Below are 18,266 nucleotides of genomic sequence, written 5' to 3'. Positions count from 1 at the left end.
CTTGGCACTTGTGTGCTTCATCAGAAAAACATTAAGTTTGCCAGCCCTTCTCCCATGGGTTTTTTGGGTTTTTTTTTGTTTTTTGGGGGGAGGGCACACCTGCAGCATATGGAGGTTCCCAGGCAAGGGGTTGAATTGGAGCTGCAGTTGCTGGCCTACGCCACAGCCACAGCAATGCCAGATCTGAGCCATGTCTGCAACCTACACCACAGCTCACAGCAACGGTGGATCCTTAACCCACCGAGTGAGGCCAGGGATCAAACCCACGTCCTCATGATACTAGTCAGGCTCATTTCTTCTTCACCACAAGGGGAAGTCACCCCATGGACTCTTGAGATATCAAGAGGTCACTTCTCAAGCATCCTGACCCAGATAATTTAATCCCAAGAATACGAGACCCAGTCCAGGTCAAGTCCCTGCTGTATGCTCTCATATTAACATTTATATCATCTTCATTGCACTTATTAGAAGTGCATTTCTGCCTGTATTTGATTACTGGCTCTCTTTCCCACTAAACTGTAAGTTGTCTGAAAGTAGAGACCATGCCTGGTGTATCCCTGGAGCTTGGCACAGGGCCTGGCACACTGATTTAGTGAAGGTGTTCACAAATTCTACCAGTGCAAGCCTAGTCTGCTAGTGTGAGCCAGGGAGCTAACAGAGGCCATTGACCCAGGAGAGAATGGGGTGTGGGCAGCAGTGATCCAGTCTGGTGGCTTTTAAATTTATTTTTCTAAGTAGCAGAACCTTCCTTATTTAAGAAAAAAAAAGGTAAAACCCATGGACTTTGTAAAACATGGAAGTGATACTTTGCCTGGGGCTGCTCCTCTACCCTATTGTGTTTGTGTTTTTGTTTTTGTTTTGTCATATAGAGGTTCCCAGGCATCCAGTCAGAGCTACACCTGCCAGCCTACACCATAGCCACAGCAACGCAGGATCCTTAACCCACTGAGTGAGGCCGGGCATCAAATCCACGTCCTCATAGATGCTACTTGGGTTCGTTAACTGCTGAGCCATGATTGAACTCCTCTACCCTACTATTGGAAATCATTTATCTAGTCCCACACCTCTGGATAGGGAAACAGGGGTGTCGTCCCAGAGCTATGAACCTGTGGTTCCTTAGTAGGGAACAAAGGTGATCTGGGGCAGCTTCTCAGACATGCTTCACTCCTAGGTCATCTGGGGAGTATGAGCTGGAGAGGGGTTTGCAGCCTGGAACTTTTTCACCCTCCAGAAGATCTGAACTAATAGCAGTCAGCATCCATGCTTTTCCCATTCTCTGGAGACAAAAAGCAGTTTTTAGCTTCTGTAATCTCTCTTACTAACAGGAAAGCTAGATAGACTTAAACAGACATGTCTTTCAAGGCAACCCCAGTCTTCCTAAAGGTACAGGCTCCGTGCAGCTAGCCTGCTGGAGCCTGTTTAACTCAGGATAGCCTTTATTCCCACGCTGATACTACTACTGGGTCCCAAGTTCAAAAGCTCTCCTGTTGTTCAAACTCAAAAGGAAGCCCTCTCCCTCTTCCCTGACCTCTCATGGCAGGAAACAGATTGCTTATTCTAGTTTTATCACCATCAAACTCTGAGCAGCCACAGAACTCCTTTTCCTCCCGGCCCACCTTCTCTCCTCCCCACATTGCAGTGTCCACCCCACCCCCTTCTGTGACTAGTTACAGCTGGAAACCTCTGGACTGGCCAGAGCTGCACCTCTCAGATGGAGTATCTGAGAACCTAATTGCTCATTATTTCCCTGGTCAGCCATGTGGTCTGCAGCCAAGCGCCTATATTCTCACACAGTATTGTGATTTTCCTGTCCCTAATCCTAAAATCCCACAAGTGTGGGGAAACATTGGAGACCCTCCAAGAGCAGATAGTGATAGCAATCAGAGGCCCCCTGCAGGGCCCCATCCTGCTCTGGACCCCATTGCAAGGGCCTCTCCCTTTGCCTTGGCCCCCTGCCTTGTCTACACTGCTCCCTTCCTTGGACGTGTAATGCTGACTAGCCATTCTCCTAGTGTTCTACTGGAACCTGTTGTAAAGCTTTTGTTATTCAGAGAAGAGCAGGAGATATCAAGAGTTTTGTAAAGTGGCAGAGATTGAATTATGTCATAGGCTACTGATCCTTGCTATAGCACTGAGGTTTATAACACTGGGAGTTCATACTCTAGAATCTCACATATGCAAATGGAAAATACTCTGTGGGGTTCTTGAGGGTCAGGGTGACAGGCAAGGGGGAAGGAAATGAGGGAAGCTTGGAATGATTGGCCAAAGGCACTAAACTATCTCCTGTGGGCTTTGTCACGATGGGAGCTTTCCAAAGGGCTGAGCTGGGCCTAACTCTGTGAGAGGCCTGATAAACAGGACATAGAATAAGAAAACACATCTATGTTCATGTTGGCCTTTAAACTATTTTCTAAAAATAGTTTTTCAGGAGTTCCTGTCGTGGCACAGCAGAAATGAATCCGACTAGGAACCATGAGGTTGCAGGTTCGATCCCAGGCCTCGCTCAGTGGGTTAAGGATATGGCATTGCCGTGAGCTGTGGTGTAGACCGGCAGCTGTAGCTCCGATTGGACCCCTAGCCTGTGAACCTCCATATGCTGCGGGTGCAGCCCTAAAAAGCAATTGAAAAAAAAAGTACCATTGACAGAGCTGTGCTCGGCCACACACTTTTACAGAGACTGCTTTGTTTGACTTACTCTTTTCTTCTACCCTGCGAGATGGTTGTGACTGTCTTTTTACAGTGTAGTAAGCCAGAGCCCATTTCTGGTTTAGAAATGTCCCAGGTCATTCAGCAATCAAGTGAGGGATCCAAAATTTGAACACAGAAATGTCTAGCTCCAAAGCTCAAGTCCAATACCAATAAATAGCCCTTTCTAGGCAGTCAGCCACCCTGGGGTCCTATTGTTTCTGCTGTAAGGTGGCCAGATGAGGATCCAAATCCATCAGAAGAAGCTGCACCCTTCAGAGGGCTGCCAGATGTTATCTGTGTCCCAACAATTGCCCTGTCTGAAAACACTCAGAAAGCTTTCAGGGGATTGAGGGTTATTAGAGATGCACACGCCCATAGCAGTATAACCTTGACCTGGTTGCCCTGAGATCTGGGCCTTCAGGCTTGGAGGAGAAACCTAAATGTGCACATTGTTCACATGGTCTTCAACTAGAAGGCTCTCCAAGACCCTATGTCTCAGCCACAGTGATGGGGCCTGGCCCTGCCTGGCAGTCCTCTCTGTTTAGCAGTCACTACCTCTCCCCAGCCACCAGGGCTTTCTTTGTGCCCAGCAGCCCCCTTCCCCCCTTCAGTGGCTGGGGGAAGGACGGTAGGCAAAGAGATCAAAAAGAAAACTTTGGGGAGTTCTCATCGTGGCACAGTGGTTAACGAACCCAACTAGTATCCATGAGTACGTGGGTTAGATCCCTGCCCTCGCTCAGTGGGTTAAGGATCTAGCATTGCCATGAGCTGTGGTGTAGGTCCCCGACACAGCTCAGATCCCATGTTGTCGTGGCTGTGGCATAGGCCAGTAGCTACAGCTCTGATTCAACCCCTAGCCTGGAAACCTCCATATGCCATGGGTACGGCCCTAAAAAGACAAAAAAGAAAGGAAGACTTTGGAGGGGCACACACACCATGTATGGCCTTGCAGGTAGGTCACTGTAAGGACTTTGACTTTTGGTTCTTTTGAAATGAGAAGCTATCAAGAGAGTTTGATGCAGATCAGAGATATGATCTGACCCATCTTAAATTTCAACAGAATTACCCTGGCTGTTGTGTTGAGAAGGGATTGAGGGTGACCTTTTTTGGTTAAGTTAGCATTGCAATAATCCAGGCAAATGTCAGTGGTGACTTGGATGAGGAATGTGGCAGTTGTAGTTAGAGAACTGGTTAGATTCTGGATACAGATTGAAGGCTTAGCCAACAGGATTTACTGATGATTGAAACCAGGATGCAAGACTGACTTCAGTGATTTTGTTTTGAGAAACTAGGAGAATGGAATTGCCATTGACTAAGATAGGGAGGACTTGGGAAAGGAAGATAAAAATTCTACGCCCTGGGAGTTCCCTGGTGGTCTAGTGGTTAGTACTCAGTGCTTTCACCACTGTGGTCCATGTTCAGTCCCTGGTCTGGGAACTGAGATTCCACATCGAGCCACAGCACCCCACCCCACCCCCGCCCCAAAAAAGTGAGCTTCTCTTTGGAGTTCCCTGGTGGCCTAATGGTTAAGGATTCAGTGTTGTCAGTGCTGTGTCTCAGGTTCAGTCCCTCACTTGGAAACTGCTGTGTGCTATGGACACAGCCCAAAAAATGGAAAAGATTCCACCCCATACTTACCCTTCAACCTTTAATGCCTTTGTGAGTGATACTACCAGCTGTCTGTCTAGTTTTCTGCATTGCTTATAGGCCCTGGGTAATCCCTCATAAATGGCTCACACTATTTATTGTAGAAGCTGGCAAATCTGAATTCCAGCATGAGTTGGTTGATGTTGCAGACTTTAGTCTGAAGGCAGTCTGGAGGCAGAATTCCTTCCTCTTCAGGGAATTTCGGTCTCTTTTCTCAAGGCCTTCATCTGGTTAGTTGAAGCCTACCCACATAATCAGCAGAGTCTGATGACCCATGTTCAGTCCCTGGTTTAAATGTTAATCAGAGTCTACTGGTTTAAATGTTAATCACATCTAAAGATTTCTTCCCAGAAGTGTCTGGACTAGTATTTGATGGACTCCATAAGCTAACCAAGTTGACACATAAAATGAACATTGTACCATTTCTCTTTACTTCCCACTCCTGGCTTGTGCTTTCTCCTTTCATTTTATGGGTGGGGGTTTTGTTGTTGTTGTTGTTTTGGCCACATATGTGACATGTGAAAGCTCTCGGGCTGGGGATCGAACCTGCTTCACAGCATTAACCAAGCCACGGCAGTGACAACACCAGATCCTTAACCTGCTATACCACAGGAGAACTCATTTTCCCTTTTAATTTAATTCTCAGAGTTCCCGTCGTGGCTCAGCAATTAACGAACCCGAGTAGCATCTATGAGGACATGGGTTCGATCCCTGGCCTCACTCAGTGGGTTAAGGATCTGGTGTTGCTGTGAACCGTGGTATAGTTCGCTGATGTGGCTCAGATCCCATGTTGCTGTGGCTCTGGCATAGGCTGGCAGCTACAGGTCCGATTGGACCCCTAGCCTGGGAACCTCCATGTGCTGCAGTTGCGGCCCTAAAAAGGCAAAAAAAAAAAAAAAATTAATTCTCAGAGTTCCCCTATGGTGCAGTGGATTAAGGATCTGGCACTGTCACTGCAGCAGCTTGGGTTGTTCCTGTCGCTCAGGTTGGATCCCTGGCTCACAAACTTGCTCATGCTGCGGGCGTGGCAAAAAAACAAAACAAAACTTGGAGTTCCCATTGTGGCTCAAATAACGAACCAGACTAGTGTCCATGAGGACATGGGTTCAATCCCTGGCCTCTCTCAGTGGGTTAAGGATCCAGCATTGCCTTGAGCTGTGGTATAGGTCCCAGGTGCAGCTTGGATCCTGCATTGCCATGGCTGTGGTGTAGGCCAGCAGTTGCATCTCTGATTCAACCCCTAGGCTGGACACTTCCATGTGCCATGGGTGTGGCCCTTAAAAAAAAAGAAAAGAAAAAGAAGAACTTAATTCTCTTTCTTGAGTCCATAACTCTTTTCCAGTCTAGCACTGAGTACCATTTTCACTAGGCCGATCACATTTCCTCTTGTCCCAGGCCACCATGTAGTCTCAGAGGCAGCTTACCTGAGTCATCTGTCCTCCAGAAATGGATTTTTCTTTTCCCAGTGTAAACTCCTTGGAACTTTGAGATTTCTTGCTGTGTTTTATTCTCAGGTATTGGGAAGAACGTGGTTTGTGAGAAGGCAGCAACCTCAGTGGATGCCTTCCGGATGGTGACAGCCTCTCGCTACTACCCACAGCTGATGAGCCTGGTGGGGAACGTGCTGCGCTTCCTGCCTGCCTTCGTGCGCATGAAGCAGCTGATTGCTGAGCACTACGTGGGTGCAGTGATGATCTGTGATGCTCGTGTCTACTCAGGCAGCCTGCTCAGCCCCAACTATGGCTGGATCTGTGATGAACTCATGGGCGGCGGAGGCCTGCACACCATGGGCACCTACATTGTGGACCTACTGACCCACCTGACTGGCCGGAGAGCTGAGAAGGTGCATGGGCTGCTGAAGACCTTTGTGAGGCAGAATGCAGCCATCCGTGGCATCCGGCACGTCACCAGCGATGACTTCTGTTTCTTCCAGATGCTCATGGGAGGGGGGGTGTGCAGCACAGTAACACTCAACTTCAACATGCCAGGTGCCTTTGTGCACGAAGTCATGGTGGTAGGCTCTGCGGGACGCCTTGTCGCCCGGGGAGCTGACCTCTATGGGCAGAAGAACTCTGCCACGCAAGAGGAGCTGCTGCTGAGGGACTCGCTGGCTGTGGGCACGGAGCTGCCTGAGCAGGGGCCCCAGGATGTCCCACTGCTCTACCTGAAGGGCATGGTCTACATGGTACAGGCCCTGCGCCAGTCCTTCCAGGGACAAGGGGACCGCCGCACATGGGACCACACCCCTGTCTCCATGGCCGCCTCCTTCGAGGATGGGCTCTACATGCAGAGCGTGGTGGATGCCATCAAACGGTCGAGCCGATCCGGGGAGTGGGAGGCTGTGGAGGTCTTGACGGAGGAGCCTGACGCCAACCAGAACCTATGCGAGGCACTCCAGCGGAATAACCTGTGAGCCTACACGTGGGCTCCTGGCCATGGGGCAAAGGACAAGGGAGGGACCAGGAGCTGTGATGGGAACACTTGGCTACAGCACAGACAGTGTCTTTCATTTGACGCGTCAACTTGGGTGGGGTTGAGTTTGGGTGAATCCAAAGCTGGCCCCGGGAGAATGCCCCCTCCATTGCACATTTACTCCTCTGGCTGGTGGGGTGGGCACATTCCTGCTGCCCTGGCTGAGAGGGCTGGCACACTGGGCAAGGCGGAGCTGCCCTGGGTGTCTGCATAGTTTGTTGGTGAGCAGGGCCAGCAAAGCCTAAGTTGTGGTCCTAACTGGATGAGAAAGCAGAGTTGGGAGCCAGCTTGGCTTATTGCTCATGCCAGAGGAGAAATGACAAGAGGCCCTGTCTCCATGCCCTTCCTGGGCTAGGGCTTCTCAGGAACAGTGAGGGCAGCGAGTCATCCCTCAGGGAACCACACCTGCCCTCTCTCCCAGGCAACCTTCCGGCTTCCAGGCTGCCCCTTCCCTGGCAGGGAGGAGGGGTTCTTCAGTAGGTGAGCTCTCAGGGACTGTTGACCTAGGGCAGAGGGCCCTTGATTTGGCAGAGGGGAGACAGGGAGAGCTCTGGAACATCTGATAATGTTAGTAAATAAATCAGAAAGTCTGACACTATGGTTGTTGGTTGTTTAGCAGATTGGGTTTCTTTAATAATGGAAGCTTGTTGATTGCTGTAGATTGTTTCTGTTTTTCTCTTCCCTCGTGGCTCCACGGCAGTTCTGATCGCTCTGGATCCATCACTGTCTGGTGGGCCACACGAACTCCCACCACTGCCTGCCCTCACCTCCTGGCTTCTTCCCTCTACCCTGGATCCCAGGAGCCCTCCAAGAAGTCTTTCCTCAGCAAACAGCACCCGAGGCTTCCTGAAGGGGGCTTATGGGGTCTGATGTCTAAGGGAGATGATGGGAGAGTGTGTGGGGTCTCTCTAGACTGGGGGTTGGGAGGCATTCTGTTGTTGAAACCAAGGAATTAGCCCCAAGGAGGCTAGACAGGATGAACTTGAGGAAGGCGCTGCCCCTTGGAAGGGGTGTGGCCGAGTACCCCCTGGCCCAGCCAGCCAGTCTCCATCCGCTTTATTAATCTGTTCTCCGGGGGAGAGCCTTTTAATTTAACCCTGTCTGTCAGGGCCAGGATGGGGCAGGTGGTGCAGCAGGAAAGAACACATTCACCCCTTTGTTTCCTCTGCCAGGATTAAGCTTGGATCAAACTCTTCCCTTCTCTAACCTTCCATCTCTGCCCTTCCCTGGACTCGTTGCCAGCAAGAGAAGGGCTCAAAGAGGGCGCTTTCTTCCTCTTGGCACCCCTTATAGGAGTCATCAGGCTCCTGTTTCATCCTGGTTTCAAACCTTGTCCTTGTGAGAAAAAATAACAGAAGCTGGTGTTGGGGTGTGTTTATTGCTTGCTGGGCCCCCTAGGGTAGATAGTTCCCATGTATTATTTAATATCCAAAACACTCCATGAGGTACTCCTATTAATATTCCCATTATTCAGAGCAGAAAACTGAGGCAGAGAGGGGCAGTTACTTGCCTTCTGTAAGTTATAAGTGAAGGAGTCAGGAGCCTGGTAGGGTCCTCTGACTACGGAGCTGACCATGAACTGCTCCTTCCGCAATGCTTCTGGCTTCTCAGACTCTCAGGGCCCAGGCATTTCTCCTCCCCACTAGGGTCCCATCTAGGTTACCACCTCCCCTCCACAGCAAGAGTCTCAGCCTGGGGAGTTCCCCTTGCAGCTCAGCGGTAATGAACCCAACTAGCATCCATGAGGACTCAGGTTTGATTCCTGGCCTCACTCAGTGGATTAAGGATGGCGTTGCTGTGAGCTGCGGCATAGGAAAAAAGCAAAAAAAAAAGTTTCAGCCTGGCTTGAATTAGGAGGTGCACTGTAGAGAGAGCCCCACCAGGCAGGATGCTCACAGAGTTGAAGGAGACGCTGCCCCCTTACTCCCAGCTCATCCCCCAGGTCATCCCTCTGTGTTATTAGGTTATTGAGGTTCCCCCCTAAATTTGGGGATTGACCAAGAAAGTACATGCATCCATCACATCTAAGATGCTCTTGCTTAAGAAAGGGTCATGTTGCTGACCCACAGTGGCACTTAGGTTTTGTAGGGCTCTGCAGCAAAACCTCTTGTTTACACAGATGGACCTTGAGAAGTTCTGGGGCAGACTGTATGTGGGCTTAGGACAGAGCTACTTTTATGAGGACACTGTGTCCACTCCCCAGAGCCTAGGCCCATGGCTGTCCCTCAGGCATCTTTACGGTCATGTAGCTCTTGGATTGGTCCTATGCAGGATGTGTACTTTGAAGTGGCCCAAATGCCTGTGGCCAAAGAAGCCAGCAGGGTACTGGTTCCCAGGAGTGACTGAGTACCCTAGCTGGTTCCAAACTTGTCCTGCAGCGCCCCCTCCTGGATGAAGGCAGTATAACCTCCCAGGTCCTGTTGCCCCAACCTCAGGACGTTCCTTGGGTCAAAGTAGTTTTTCCAAGCCAGTGAAAATGCAGTTAGCTTTCCTCTCTGTTACAGCAACCAGAAGAGAACTTCCAAAATAGTTTTGTTTATTTTCCAACCCCCAACCAAATCTAGGACTCATATTCACCCAGACAATGGCAGCAGTCGTTTCACCTCCCTGTCCCGTCTTTCCCTTCTTTATTCTTCCCTTCACACTACTCCCCATGAAGCCTCTCCAAAATGTCAGGCCAAGGTCTCTTCTTGCCTCTACGCCTCTTCATTACTCCCAGACTCACCCAACCTAGTCTCCTGATGGCCTTGCCTCTGCTTCAGCCATGCTAAGTGGCCCTCCTACATGGGGCTGACATCTTCCACACTAGTGAGGCTTCATCCCTGGCATATCTTCTGCCTGGAAGACCACCCAGCTCTTCAGGAAACCCTGCCTCTTCGCTCTTCCTCTGGGCAAAAGGGCAGTCACTCCCACCATCTGTGGTCCCACAGCCTTGGTCCTTAGCTCTTCAGGGGCAGATGTCTCTTTGAATTATGTTGCCTCAGCATTTCCCACTTAGAGTGAGCTTCTAGGAACAGTAGTGGCTTATTCCTTTCTGTGGCTACTATGACCCACTCTGCTTAGACAAGCCTATCAAGTAATAAGCCCTGGGAAATGTAGACTGGTTCTTCTGTGGTTACCGAGTATTTTGTGAGAAGATAGGAAGAGATCTTCCTTATCACTGCTGGCCTGGCCCACACCTCCAGCCCTGGAGACCACACAGAGAAAGCAGATGCACAGCCTTCTCGTATCAGGCCTTAGCCAGAGCGCCCCCAGGTCCAGAGATCTGCAGGGCTTAGGAAAGGCAGGTCCAGGGTATGGTTTCAAGTAAGGCTACTCCTCTCAAGGCCTCTGCTTCCTCAGCCATAAAGTAAGGAGGTCCAGCTCAGCTATCTTGAAGAGCCCTTTACCTCTGAAAAATCCTGGAGAATCCATGTTCATTCCTATGGACATTCAGTCTACGTGGACAGTGAACCCTGGTACAGTCAAGTCACTACCCAGGGAAAAGGCCTGACCCTGCAGCTTGCCCTGTTGCCTTGCCATCGAGGGCCAGGGAGCACCCAAGTGACCCCAAACGGAGGGAGCAGCTTGGGTTGATGCCCATTTTCTGTCTTTTTTTTTTTTTTTTTTTTTTTTTTGGCCATGGATACAGCCTGGGGAAGTTCCCAGGCCAGGGATTGAACCTGGGCCACAGCAGTGGCCTGGGCCACTGCAGTGACAATGCTGGATTCTTAACCCACTGCACCACAAGGCAATTACTGATGCCCATTTTCTTTCTACTTCCATGTGGGCTTGTCCACCCCATCTCTACCTGAATGGCCAGGCCATTACTCCAGGGGCCCCACATATAGTTCTGGACATTGGATGGCCCCAGCCTTTCAGATCCTAACCTGTCCCTCTCTGCAGCTTCCTCAGCTCCCCACCCTGGTCTCCTTATTTTGGTCCCTTTTATGGGGGCCCTCTGCTAGGTGGATGCAGTGCAGTGACATATACCCCTGGGGAGTTCACAGTCTAGTCCCAAAGACAGTTATGTAGCCCACAATGACAGCAGCGTGTAAGGAGTCAAGGTGTGGTGAGTCTCCAAGGGTGCATGTATACTAGCCAGGTGGAGGGTGACGAAAAAAAGGCATTTGGGGAGGGGAAGCCCCACATGCAGAGAGGGAAGGTAAGAAAGGAAAGATGTGGTCAGGGAATTACAGGAAGCCACTAAAGAGTTTTAAGGCAGCTGGGGCAAGAGGAACAGGGTGCTAGAGGGGGAGCAACACCCTCAGGGGTTCAGATGTGTATGTAGCAGAATCATCAGGTTGGTGGGGCAAGGGACCCCCAGCAGGGAGACTAGTGAGCTCTCACCTGGAGATGAGAGTGTCCCAGGCAAGGAGGCTGACTGGGGTTCAAGGGATCTTGGACTGAGAGGGTAGATTCACCTGCCATGATGTCTGATTAGCTGGTAGGAGTCAGCCAAACGCAGGATGGCATCGGAGTGACACGGAGATTTTGGCTTGAACAATTGTATAGATGAGATACTGGAGGAAAAGCAGGTTGGAAGGAGGAGAAATTCATGTAATTTGGAATTACGTGTGTTTAAGGTGTGTGAGGGACATGCAAGAGGACCAGGAGGCGGCAGGCAAGGGGGGGTGGTTTCCAAAAACGGCCAGCACTGGAGACCCCTGAGGGCAAGACACAGGGCTCCAGAAAGAATGTCCACCTCCACCACCCACTGCCTGCCAGGAAAAGGCATCAGTACCTCTGTCACCAGGGGCCACTCTGGGGGCAACATCTGGTCCAGTTATGATCTGCCAGCAAATGGGAAGCATTCCCGAGCTGTCACTCTTCGGATGGGCAAATGAACTCTGCCACCTCAGGGGAGGATCTCAAGTGCTGGTCCCCAAGGTCAGACAGTGCCAGCCCCTTCCCTGAAGACAGGAAGCAAAGCCAAGCGCTTGCTTCCCATGACAGTCCCTTTCCTTTCTCTGCCCCAAGTTCTTCCTTACCACCTCCCTCTCCAACCCCACTGTTATCTTGTCTGGTTCATCTAAAGAGGCTTTAAATGCACAGAATCAAGCCCCTAACCTGAACCCCTGCAGAATGTGATACATTTAGGTCTAGGGCAGTGCCCAGGAATCTCTGTTTCTGTCAAGTTGACTGCACTGGGGAGTCCTCCACCCTTCTTCCCATCCTCTCCCTCTTCAGGCATCTCAGCTGGGGAGTCACAGTCTGAGAAAACGAAAAAGGTTTATTTGTAGCATATCCAACGTCACTGGTGGGGGCAGGAGCCAAATGCCCCCCTCCACCTAAGGGCCTAGGCCCATAAGCTGCTGCTCTGGTTCAGGCTTGAGAGGAAGGGAGCTACCACTGGGGCAGGACATTCACTTGTACTGAGGAGAGAGTGGGGGTACTAGTGGGGCAGCGCAGACACTTAGCATCTTGTTGATGTCCACATGAGTTGACTTGTCTACCTCAGCTTTGAGATGACTGCTGACCCCCAAGCTGGGCAAACCACCAGACTCCTCTCCAGCTTCCTCTCCCAGGGGAACCAGAGGGTGAGCAGGGCACACAAACATATTGGGGCAGGGCAAAGTGAGGCCTGGGCCCAGCTCACCTGCCATGGGCAGCAAGGCCTGCAGTTGCTCCACACCTGCCTCCTCGGGGACCAGGGTCAGCTCCACCTCAGGCTCCACCTCAGCCTCAGCCTCCCTGTCCCCTTCCCCTGCCTGGTTCAGCTCAGGGTTGCAATAGTTGATGTACTGGTACAGGGGCCGCAGGCGCTGGGCCTTTCCTGCAAGGACCCAGAGCAGGGCAGGGGCTGGAGCATCAAGCCGTACCATGTCAGGGGTCCAGCAGGCAGGTGGAAAAGGGAAGGCCCAGGGACTGCCACTCACGCTCCAGCCCCAAGGTCTCTGAAGGCACAGACACTGTGCTGGCTACCACTGGGAGCACTGGGGTCCCTAGACTCTTGCGCTTCTTGGCTTTTTTGTGCTGTTTGGCAGACGGTGAGGGCTCACTCTGGCTATTTTCCAGCTCCTCCTTCTGCAGCAGCAGCCCTTGTGGCAGCTCAGCTTCAGCCCTAAGATGGGCTTGGTGGCTGGATCCTGGGAGACTGGGGGACAAGGAGACCTGAGGAGTCAGCCTTCAGGCTTAGCTCTTGCCCCCTGAGCCTAAGAAATAGCCCTTCCTGCCTATCACCCCAGGCCTAGATTCTTGTCCCTTTCCTGGCCAGTAAGGCCCTGGGCTGAAAGGGGCCAAAAGCTCATGTGAGCTCAGTCCCCTCCAAGGCCTTGAGACTCCCTCTCTGGATGATCCCTTCATCAGGGCACTTGAGGGACAGCAGAGGTGAGGAGTGATGGTGGTGGCCAGGGATGGATAAGGAAGCACACTACAGGAATGCCCAATTGAGGATTTTTTTTTTCCTGCAACCACAGCATGTGGAAACTCCCAGGCAAAGGATTGAACTTATGCTGCAGCTGCAGCCTGATCCACAGCTGCAGCAACACCAGATCCTTAAGCTGCTGTGCCACACGGGAACTTAATGATTAGGAATCTTACTAGGGTGATAGCCACCTTCACTCTCCACCTCCCACCCCCAGCCCTGCAGCTCCTTCCTTCTGAAGGTCCCCTCACTTGACAGGCTTCCTCTTCGGACCATGATTGGGCTTCACAATGGAGGTTATAGGCCTGGGGCCTCTCTCCTCTAGTGCCTCTGCTACTGGCTTGAGCCTCTTTTCCTCCATCTTGAGTCTTTCCTCCAGGAGCTCTGGCTCTGAGACTGCTCCTGTTGGACACTTGTCTTCACCCTGGGTCTGGCAGGCCACAAGGGCTGGCTCCAGGCACTGGTCTCCCATCACTGGACACTAGAAGTGACACATAGGTAATTGGTCACCACGACCAGGCAAAGGGTAAAGGGATCAGTCATTAAACATCAAACACAGATGAGGGCACCATCCCATGCCCTTCCCAGGCTATGGAGCCTGTCCTGGCAATTAGGGAGGGGGTCGTTGCACAGAGTTGGTCTCCTAAAGCGCTGTGCCCAAGTGTTTGAGGGCTACACAGCCTAATGGTCAACTCAGAATTCTGAGCGTAGCCAGTGGGCACCTCAGTGAGCTGTGCCAGCCCCACAGCCGTCTTTTCCTGGGTCCCTGGCCGCCTCTCATCCCCTGCTGAAGCCATTGCTCAGGGGATCAGAGCATCCTCGACGGTTGCTTGGAAGGTGGGGTGGGTGGGAGGTGGAAGGCGGGCCCCGAGGGAGTCAGACTGGCAGACTCAGAGCTGATCTCAGAGAAGAGCTGGGTTGAGAAGAGCAACTGGCAGCCGTTCTGCCCCACGCTCAGCTGGAACTACAAGCCCCAGAAGGCTTTGCGCCAGGGGGCATTGGCCCCTGACCTCAGGGAAGGAAACCACCGTTACCTGGCAACAGCAAACCCATCGGGTGGCAGCTGAGGGCGGTAAAACTGCTTGGGTGAGCCCCCGCCCGGGTGTTGCGGAAGAGGGGCCGCTAACCCCGCTGGGAAGTGATTTTGTGAGTAGGGGGTGTCCTGCGCAGGCCGGGGTCGGGAGGCGGGGCGGGGGCCGGGAATGGAGGGCACAGCCGGAGTCAGGGCCCGGGTCCAGGGAGGAAGCACAGGGCTGAGAAAGGGGTTCCCCAGCCGGAGATACGTGCGCGGTTGCAGGGCGACGACGGCGGCATGTGTGAGGGTCCGTCCGGCATCTCGGGGCCTATCCCCCCAGACCCTACGCTCTGCCCTGACTACTACCGGCGGCCGGCCTCGGGTGAGTGGAGGAGTGCCGCAGCCTGGCGAGGGTCGGGCTCAGCTCTATCACTGAGCCCTGCACTCCGCCCCGTCTGGCCTCTCAGCCCAAGGGCGCCTTGAGGGAAACGCGCTGAAGTTGGACCTGCTAACCTGGAACCCAGACCTAGAAGTCACCCCTCCCAGCGGCCCCCGCATGGGTCCCGGAGCCCGAGAAATTCTGGAGCGTGGCCGGCGCGGCGTGAGTGGCATGCTGCTGCAGCTCGAGGGTATCTCCCTAGGCCCAGGGGCCTCTCCCAAGCGTAAGTTCTGGGCAGAAGGGACCTCTAGGTGAGTTTGAGGTCACAGCTGAGGTCAAAAGCAGCTGCTTCTCCTTCCCTGATCAGGGCTCAGGCTTTGCCTCTCTGCCTGTCAGTTTCCCCAGTTATAGAAGGAGGCGGAAATGCACTACTTCCTCACGGGAGAGGATCAAATGAGGTATTCCCCAGAAACCTGTAGCGCACCTTCATGAATTCAGGCCTAAATGAAATATTTTTGTTGAGCGTCTACTGTGCACCAGACCTTAAAGTTTCTAAGAAAACAAGGTTAAAGAAGAGCATCATTGAATCAAGGTGGGAGACAATAAACAAGTGAGGAGATGCATATGATGTGCAAGATGATTAATGGTATACTTGACAATGAAAATGTAGAAAATGGTCAGGGATGGACGAAGATAATTACCATGTGAGGAAGGGAACAGGGAGATGAGGTGGAGTATGTATAGAGAATCTAACTTAAATGGAGACATCAGGAAGGTCTTTCTGTGGGAGGCAGTGTGTGGACCTGTGAGTCAACTGGTGTGAGTGGATTGCATTGGCTGTAGGTAGGGCAGAGCCTGGCACCATCTTTTCTCCAGGGAAGGACCCTAAAGACCACGAGCAGGAGAACCTGAGGCGGATCAGGGAGATCCAGAGGCGCTTCCGTGAGCAGGAGCGCACCCGGGAGCAGGGCCAGCCTAGGCCCCTGAAGGCTCTGTGGCGCTCACCCAAGTATGACAAAGTGGAGTCCCGTGTCAAGGCCCGGCTGCAGGTACCTACCCCAAGGAGCTAGAAGTATTGCCCATCTTATTGGCCAACAGGCAGTTATACTCTGACCTGAGTTCTGAGGAGGGAGGAAAATCCCAAGGGACTAAGGTGACAGGGGACTAGGAGACAGCTGGTTTTGCTGCAGGGCGGGGCTGGGTTTTTTTGTTTTGTTTTGTTTTTTTCAGAAGTCATGACTTCTGAAAAAGTTATGATTCTTCTGAGGAGCAAGTAGGAATTAGACAAGGGGAGAATGGAAGAGAACATTCTATAGAGATGGAGCCTCATGGATAGAAGTCCTAAGACCAGAGGGAGTGTGGCCAGTGGGGATGCTGTGTTCAGTGCACTGTGAGGGAAGAACATGAGGTTAGGCCAAGAAGTCAGCTGGACCCACATCATAAAGGGCCACATAGGAGTTCCCATTGTGGCTCATTGGGTTAAGAATCCGACATAGGAGTTCCCGTCATGGTGCAGTGGTTAACGAATCCGACTAGGAACCATGAGGTTGCGGGTTCTATCTCTGGCCTTGATCAGTGGGTTAAGGATGCGGCATTGCCGTGAGCTGTGGTGTAGGTCGTAGATGCAGCTCAGATCCCTTGTTGCTGTGCTGTGGTGTAGGCCGGTGGCTACAGCTCCGATTTGACCCCTAGCCTGGGAATCTCCATGTGCCGCGGGTGCGGCCCTAAAAAAGACCAAAAAAAAAAAAAAAAAAAGAATCCGACATAGTATCCGTATCCACGATGCAGGTTTGATCCCTGGCCTTGCTCAGGGGGTTAGGGATCCAGCATTGCCACAAGCTACTGTGTAGGTCACAGATGCAGCTTGGATCTGGCGTTGCCATGGCTGTGGTATAGGCCTGCAGCTGCAGCTCCAAATCGACGCCTAGCCTGGGAACCTCCATATGCCACAGGTGCAGCTGTAAAAAGAAAAAAAAGGCGGGGGAACCACATAATCCACTTATAACTGTTATTTTTAGGGACAGTGGGAAGGGTATGGGCAGGGGCATATATGGTAGTGGGATTGTGTCTTGGATAGATAATGCCACCATTTCTTTATCCAGGGGCCTGAGAAGGAGAAGCAGGATTGAGAGAAAAGACATTAAGGTCATATGTGGATGTGTTGAAGCTGAAGCATTTGTGGGACTCCCAGGGAGTGGGAATGTGTCCAGGAAGCAGATGGAGAATCAGGTCTGGATCTCAGGAGTGAGACCCAGGAGTTATTGAGGATCAGGCTGAGGACGATGAGACCAGGGAAGTGGCCTTAGATTTGAGGGCTTGGAGGTCGGGCATCGGAGACCTTAATGGGGACAGAGCCAGAAAGCTTGGCTAGGAAGGCAAGAGAATAGTACCTGAAGTCAGGACTAAGGTAAAAGGAAGATTATTTGTTTTCTTAAAGATGTGAAAAACACACATGTTTAAATGCTGATGGAGAGAAGTGCTCCTTCAAGAGGAGGGAGGCCAGACCTCTAGGGCTGGTGATAGTGAAAGATCCTAAGAGCCTGGAGGGACAGAGTCTTGGTCTTACGACTTGAGACCCTGACCTCAGCCTGACTGATCCCTCTGCTGTGACTTGGCCTCCAGGAGCCCGGCCCTGCTTCCGGGACAGAGCCTGCCCACTTCCTGCGGGCACACTCTCGCTGTGGCCCTGGGCTCCCACCACCCCGTGTCCCCAGTCCCCAGCTAACCCCGCCAGGTCCCAATGCTAAGGTGAGAGGATGTTTGGGGCCTGGGAGGTGGGGCAGGGAGCCTGGGGAGGTTCAAGGGCACAACACAGTGCTGTCTGCCTCATCACGCCTGCCATGTCCTCCAGGGGCCAGGCCCAGGTGTGGACTTCATTACCCACAATGCCCGCACTGCCAAGAGGGCCCCCCGGCGGCATTCTCGCTCGCTCCAAGTCCTGTCACAGGTGCTGGAGCAGCAACGGCAAGCCCAGGAGCACTATAATGCCACACAGAAGGGTCACGTGCCCCATTAGTAGGTTCTACTGCCCAATACCCAGGGTCAGGGGCACTTAGGGAGGGTGGGAGCCAACACCTGCCCTGGGATGATCCATTCTGATTCTGTGCATCGCAGTTTGTTGGAGCGCAGGGATCTGTGGCGACGGGAGGCTGAGGCCCGTCAGCACAGCCAGCCAGACCCGGCCATGCCCCCTGGCCACACTCGCATGCCTGAGAACCAGCGGCTGGAGACACTGAGCAACCTGCTCCAGAGTAAGTACATGGGCAAAGGGGGCTGGATGGGGAGCCCACTGGGGACAGTGCACCCCTGCCCAGCACTTACTGTTCCTGGGGCCCCTGTAGGCCAGAGCCAGCTGCTGCGTGAGCTGGTGCTGTTGCCTGCTGGGGCAGATTCCCTGAGGGCCCAGAGCCACCGTGCTGAACTGGACCGGAAGCTGGTGCAGGTAGAGGAGGCCATCAAGATCTTTTCCCGCCCCAAGGTCTTTGTGAAGATGGATGCCTGAGTCCTTTCCTGGTTGTAGGCGGGTTTCGGGGAGGATTGCTACATGATTGCAAAGGGCCGGATTGGGCCCAATAATAGAGTGGCCCTCAAGACAGGAGCAGTGGGGTGGGCAGTATCCCCAGAGCACTCTTCACAGCCACTGGTGGCTGTGGAAGGGCCATCTCAGCCTCTTAATCACTTTGTCAAAATTAAACCTTTTGTACACAGCGGGGTTTGTT

General features: G+C 52.5%; 3 protein-coding genes across 10 annotated transcripts in view; 2 read left to right on the top strand and 1 right to left on the bottom strand.

Annotated features, from left to right (window-relative positions):
- Positions 1-7,407, top strand: part of GFOD2 (glucose-fructose oxidoreductase domain containing 2) — a 54,241-nt gene extending 46,834 nt beyond the window's left edge. For all 5 annotated transcript variants that reach the window (XM_021094103.1, XM_021094104.1, XM_021094107.1 and 2 more), the window contains one exon: positions 5,850-7,407. In XM_021094103.1, coding sequence (XP_020949762.1) covers positions 5,850-6,748 — 899 coding nt within the window. In that variant the 3' untranslated portion in view covers positions 6,749-7,407. The remainder of the gene's footprint in view (positions 1-5,849) is intronic.
- Positions 12,098-18,256, top strand: ENKD1 (enkurin domain containing 1). Of its 4 annotated transcripts, none has more exons than XM_021094095.1 (8): positions 12,098-14,299; positions 14,451-14,550; positions 14,636-14,830; positions 15,424-15,596; positions 17,170-17,295; positions 17,399-17,562; positions 17,662-17,798; positions 17,889-18,256. In XM_021094095.1, exons 2-8 carry the CDS (start codon positions 14,466-14,468, stop codon positions 18,047-18,049), a joined length of 1,041 nt encoding a protein of 346 aa, XP_020949754.1. In that variant the 5' UTR covers positions 12,098-14,299; positions 14,451-14,465; the 3' UTR covers positions 18,050-18,256. The 4 variants fall into 4 exon arrangements, with proteins under 4 accessions (XP_020949754.1, XP_020949757.1, XP_020949756.1 ...); XM_021094097.1 differs by having other exon boundaries at positions 14,029-14,239; positions 17,889-18,255; XM_021094098.1 differs by lacking the exon at positions 14,451-14,550 and having other exon boundaries at positions 17,889-18,255.
- On the bottom strand, positions 12,116-13,950 carry C6H16orf86 (chromosome 6 C16orf86 homolog). The gene is made up of 4 exons (XM_021094101.1): positions 13,848-13,950; positions 13,410-13,636; positions 12,666-12,900; positions 12,116-12,562 (listed from the first exon to the last, which is right to left on the bottom strand). Exons 1-4 carry the CDS (start codon positions 13,948-13,950, stop codon positions 12,153-12,155), a joined length of 975 nt encoding a protein of 324 aa, XP_020949760.1. The 3' UTR covers positions 12,116-12,152.

This window comes from Sus scrofa, chromosome 6 (genome assembly GCF_000003025.6).
Source record: "Sus scrofa isolate TJ Tabasco breed Duroc chromosome 6, Sscrofa11.1, whole genome shotgun sequence".
NCBI lineage: Eukaryota > Metazoa > Chordata > Mammalia > Artiodactyla > Suidae > Sus > Sus scrofa.
Note: the sequence above shows the minus strand (reverse complement) of the source record. Positions and strands in the feature narration are given on the sequence as shown.

Excerpts from the sequence above, each read along its gene's own strand:
- C6H16orf86 (XM_021094101.1), bottom strand. The coding sequence starts at position 13,950 with ATGGCTTCAGCAGGGGATGAGAGGCGGCCAGGGACCCAGGAAAAGACG. Across the intron at positions 13,637-13,847 it reads TGGCTACGCTCAGAATTCTG|AGTGTCCAGTGATGGGAGAC; the intron begins AGTTGACCATTA and ends TGTGTCACTTCT. Across the intron at positions 12,563-12,665 it reads AGAGACCTTGGGGCTGGAGC|GAAAGGCCCAGCGCCTGCGG; the intron begins GTGAGTGGCAGT and ends GGGTCCTTGCAG.
- ENKD1 (XM_021094095.1), top strand. The coding sequence starts at position 14,466 with ATGTGTGAGGGTCCGTCCGGCATCTCGGGGCCTATCCCCCCAGACCCT. Across the intron at positions 15,597-17,169 it reads GTGTCAAGGCCCGGCTGCAG|GAGCCCGGCCCTGCTTCCGG; the intron begins GTACCTACCCCA and ends CTTGGCCTCCAG. Across the intron at positions 17,799-17,888 it reads ACTGAGCAACCTGCTCCAGA|GCCAGAGCCAGCTGCTGCGT; the intron begins GTAAGTACATGG and ends GGGCCCCTGTAG.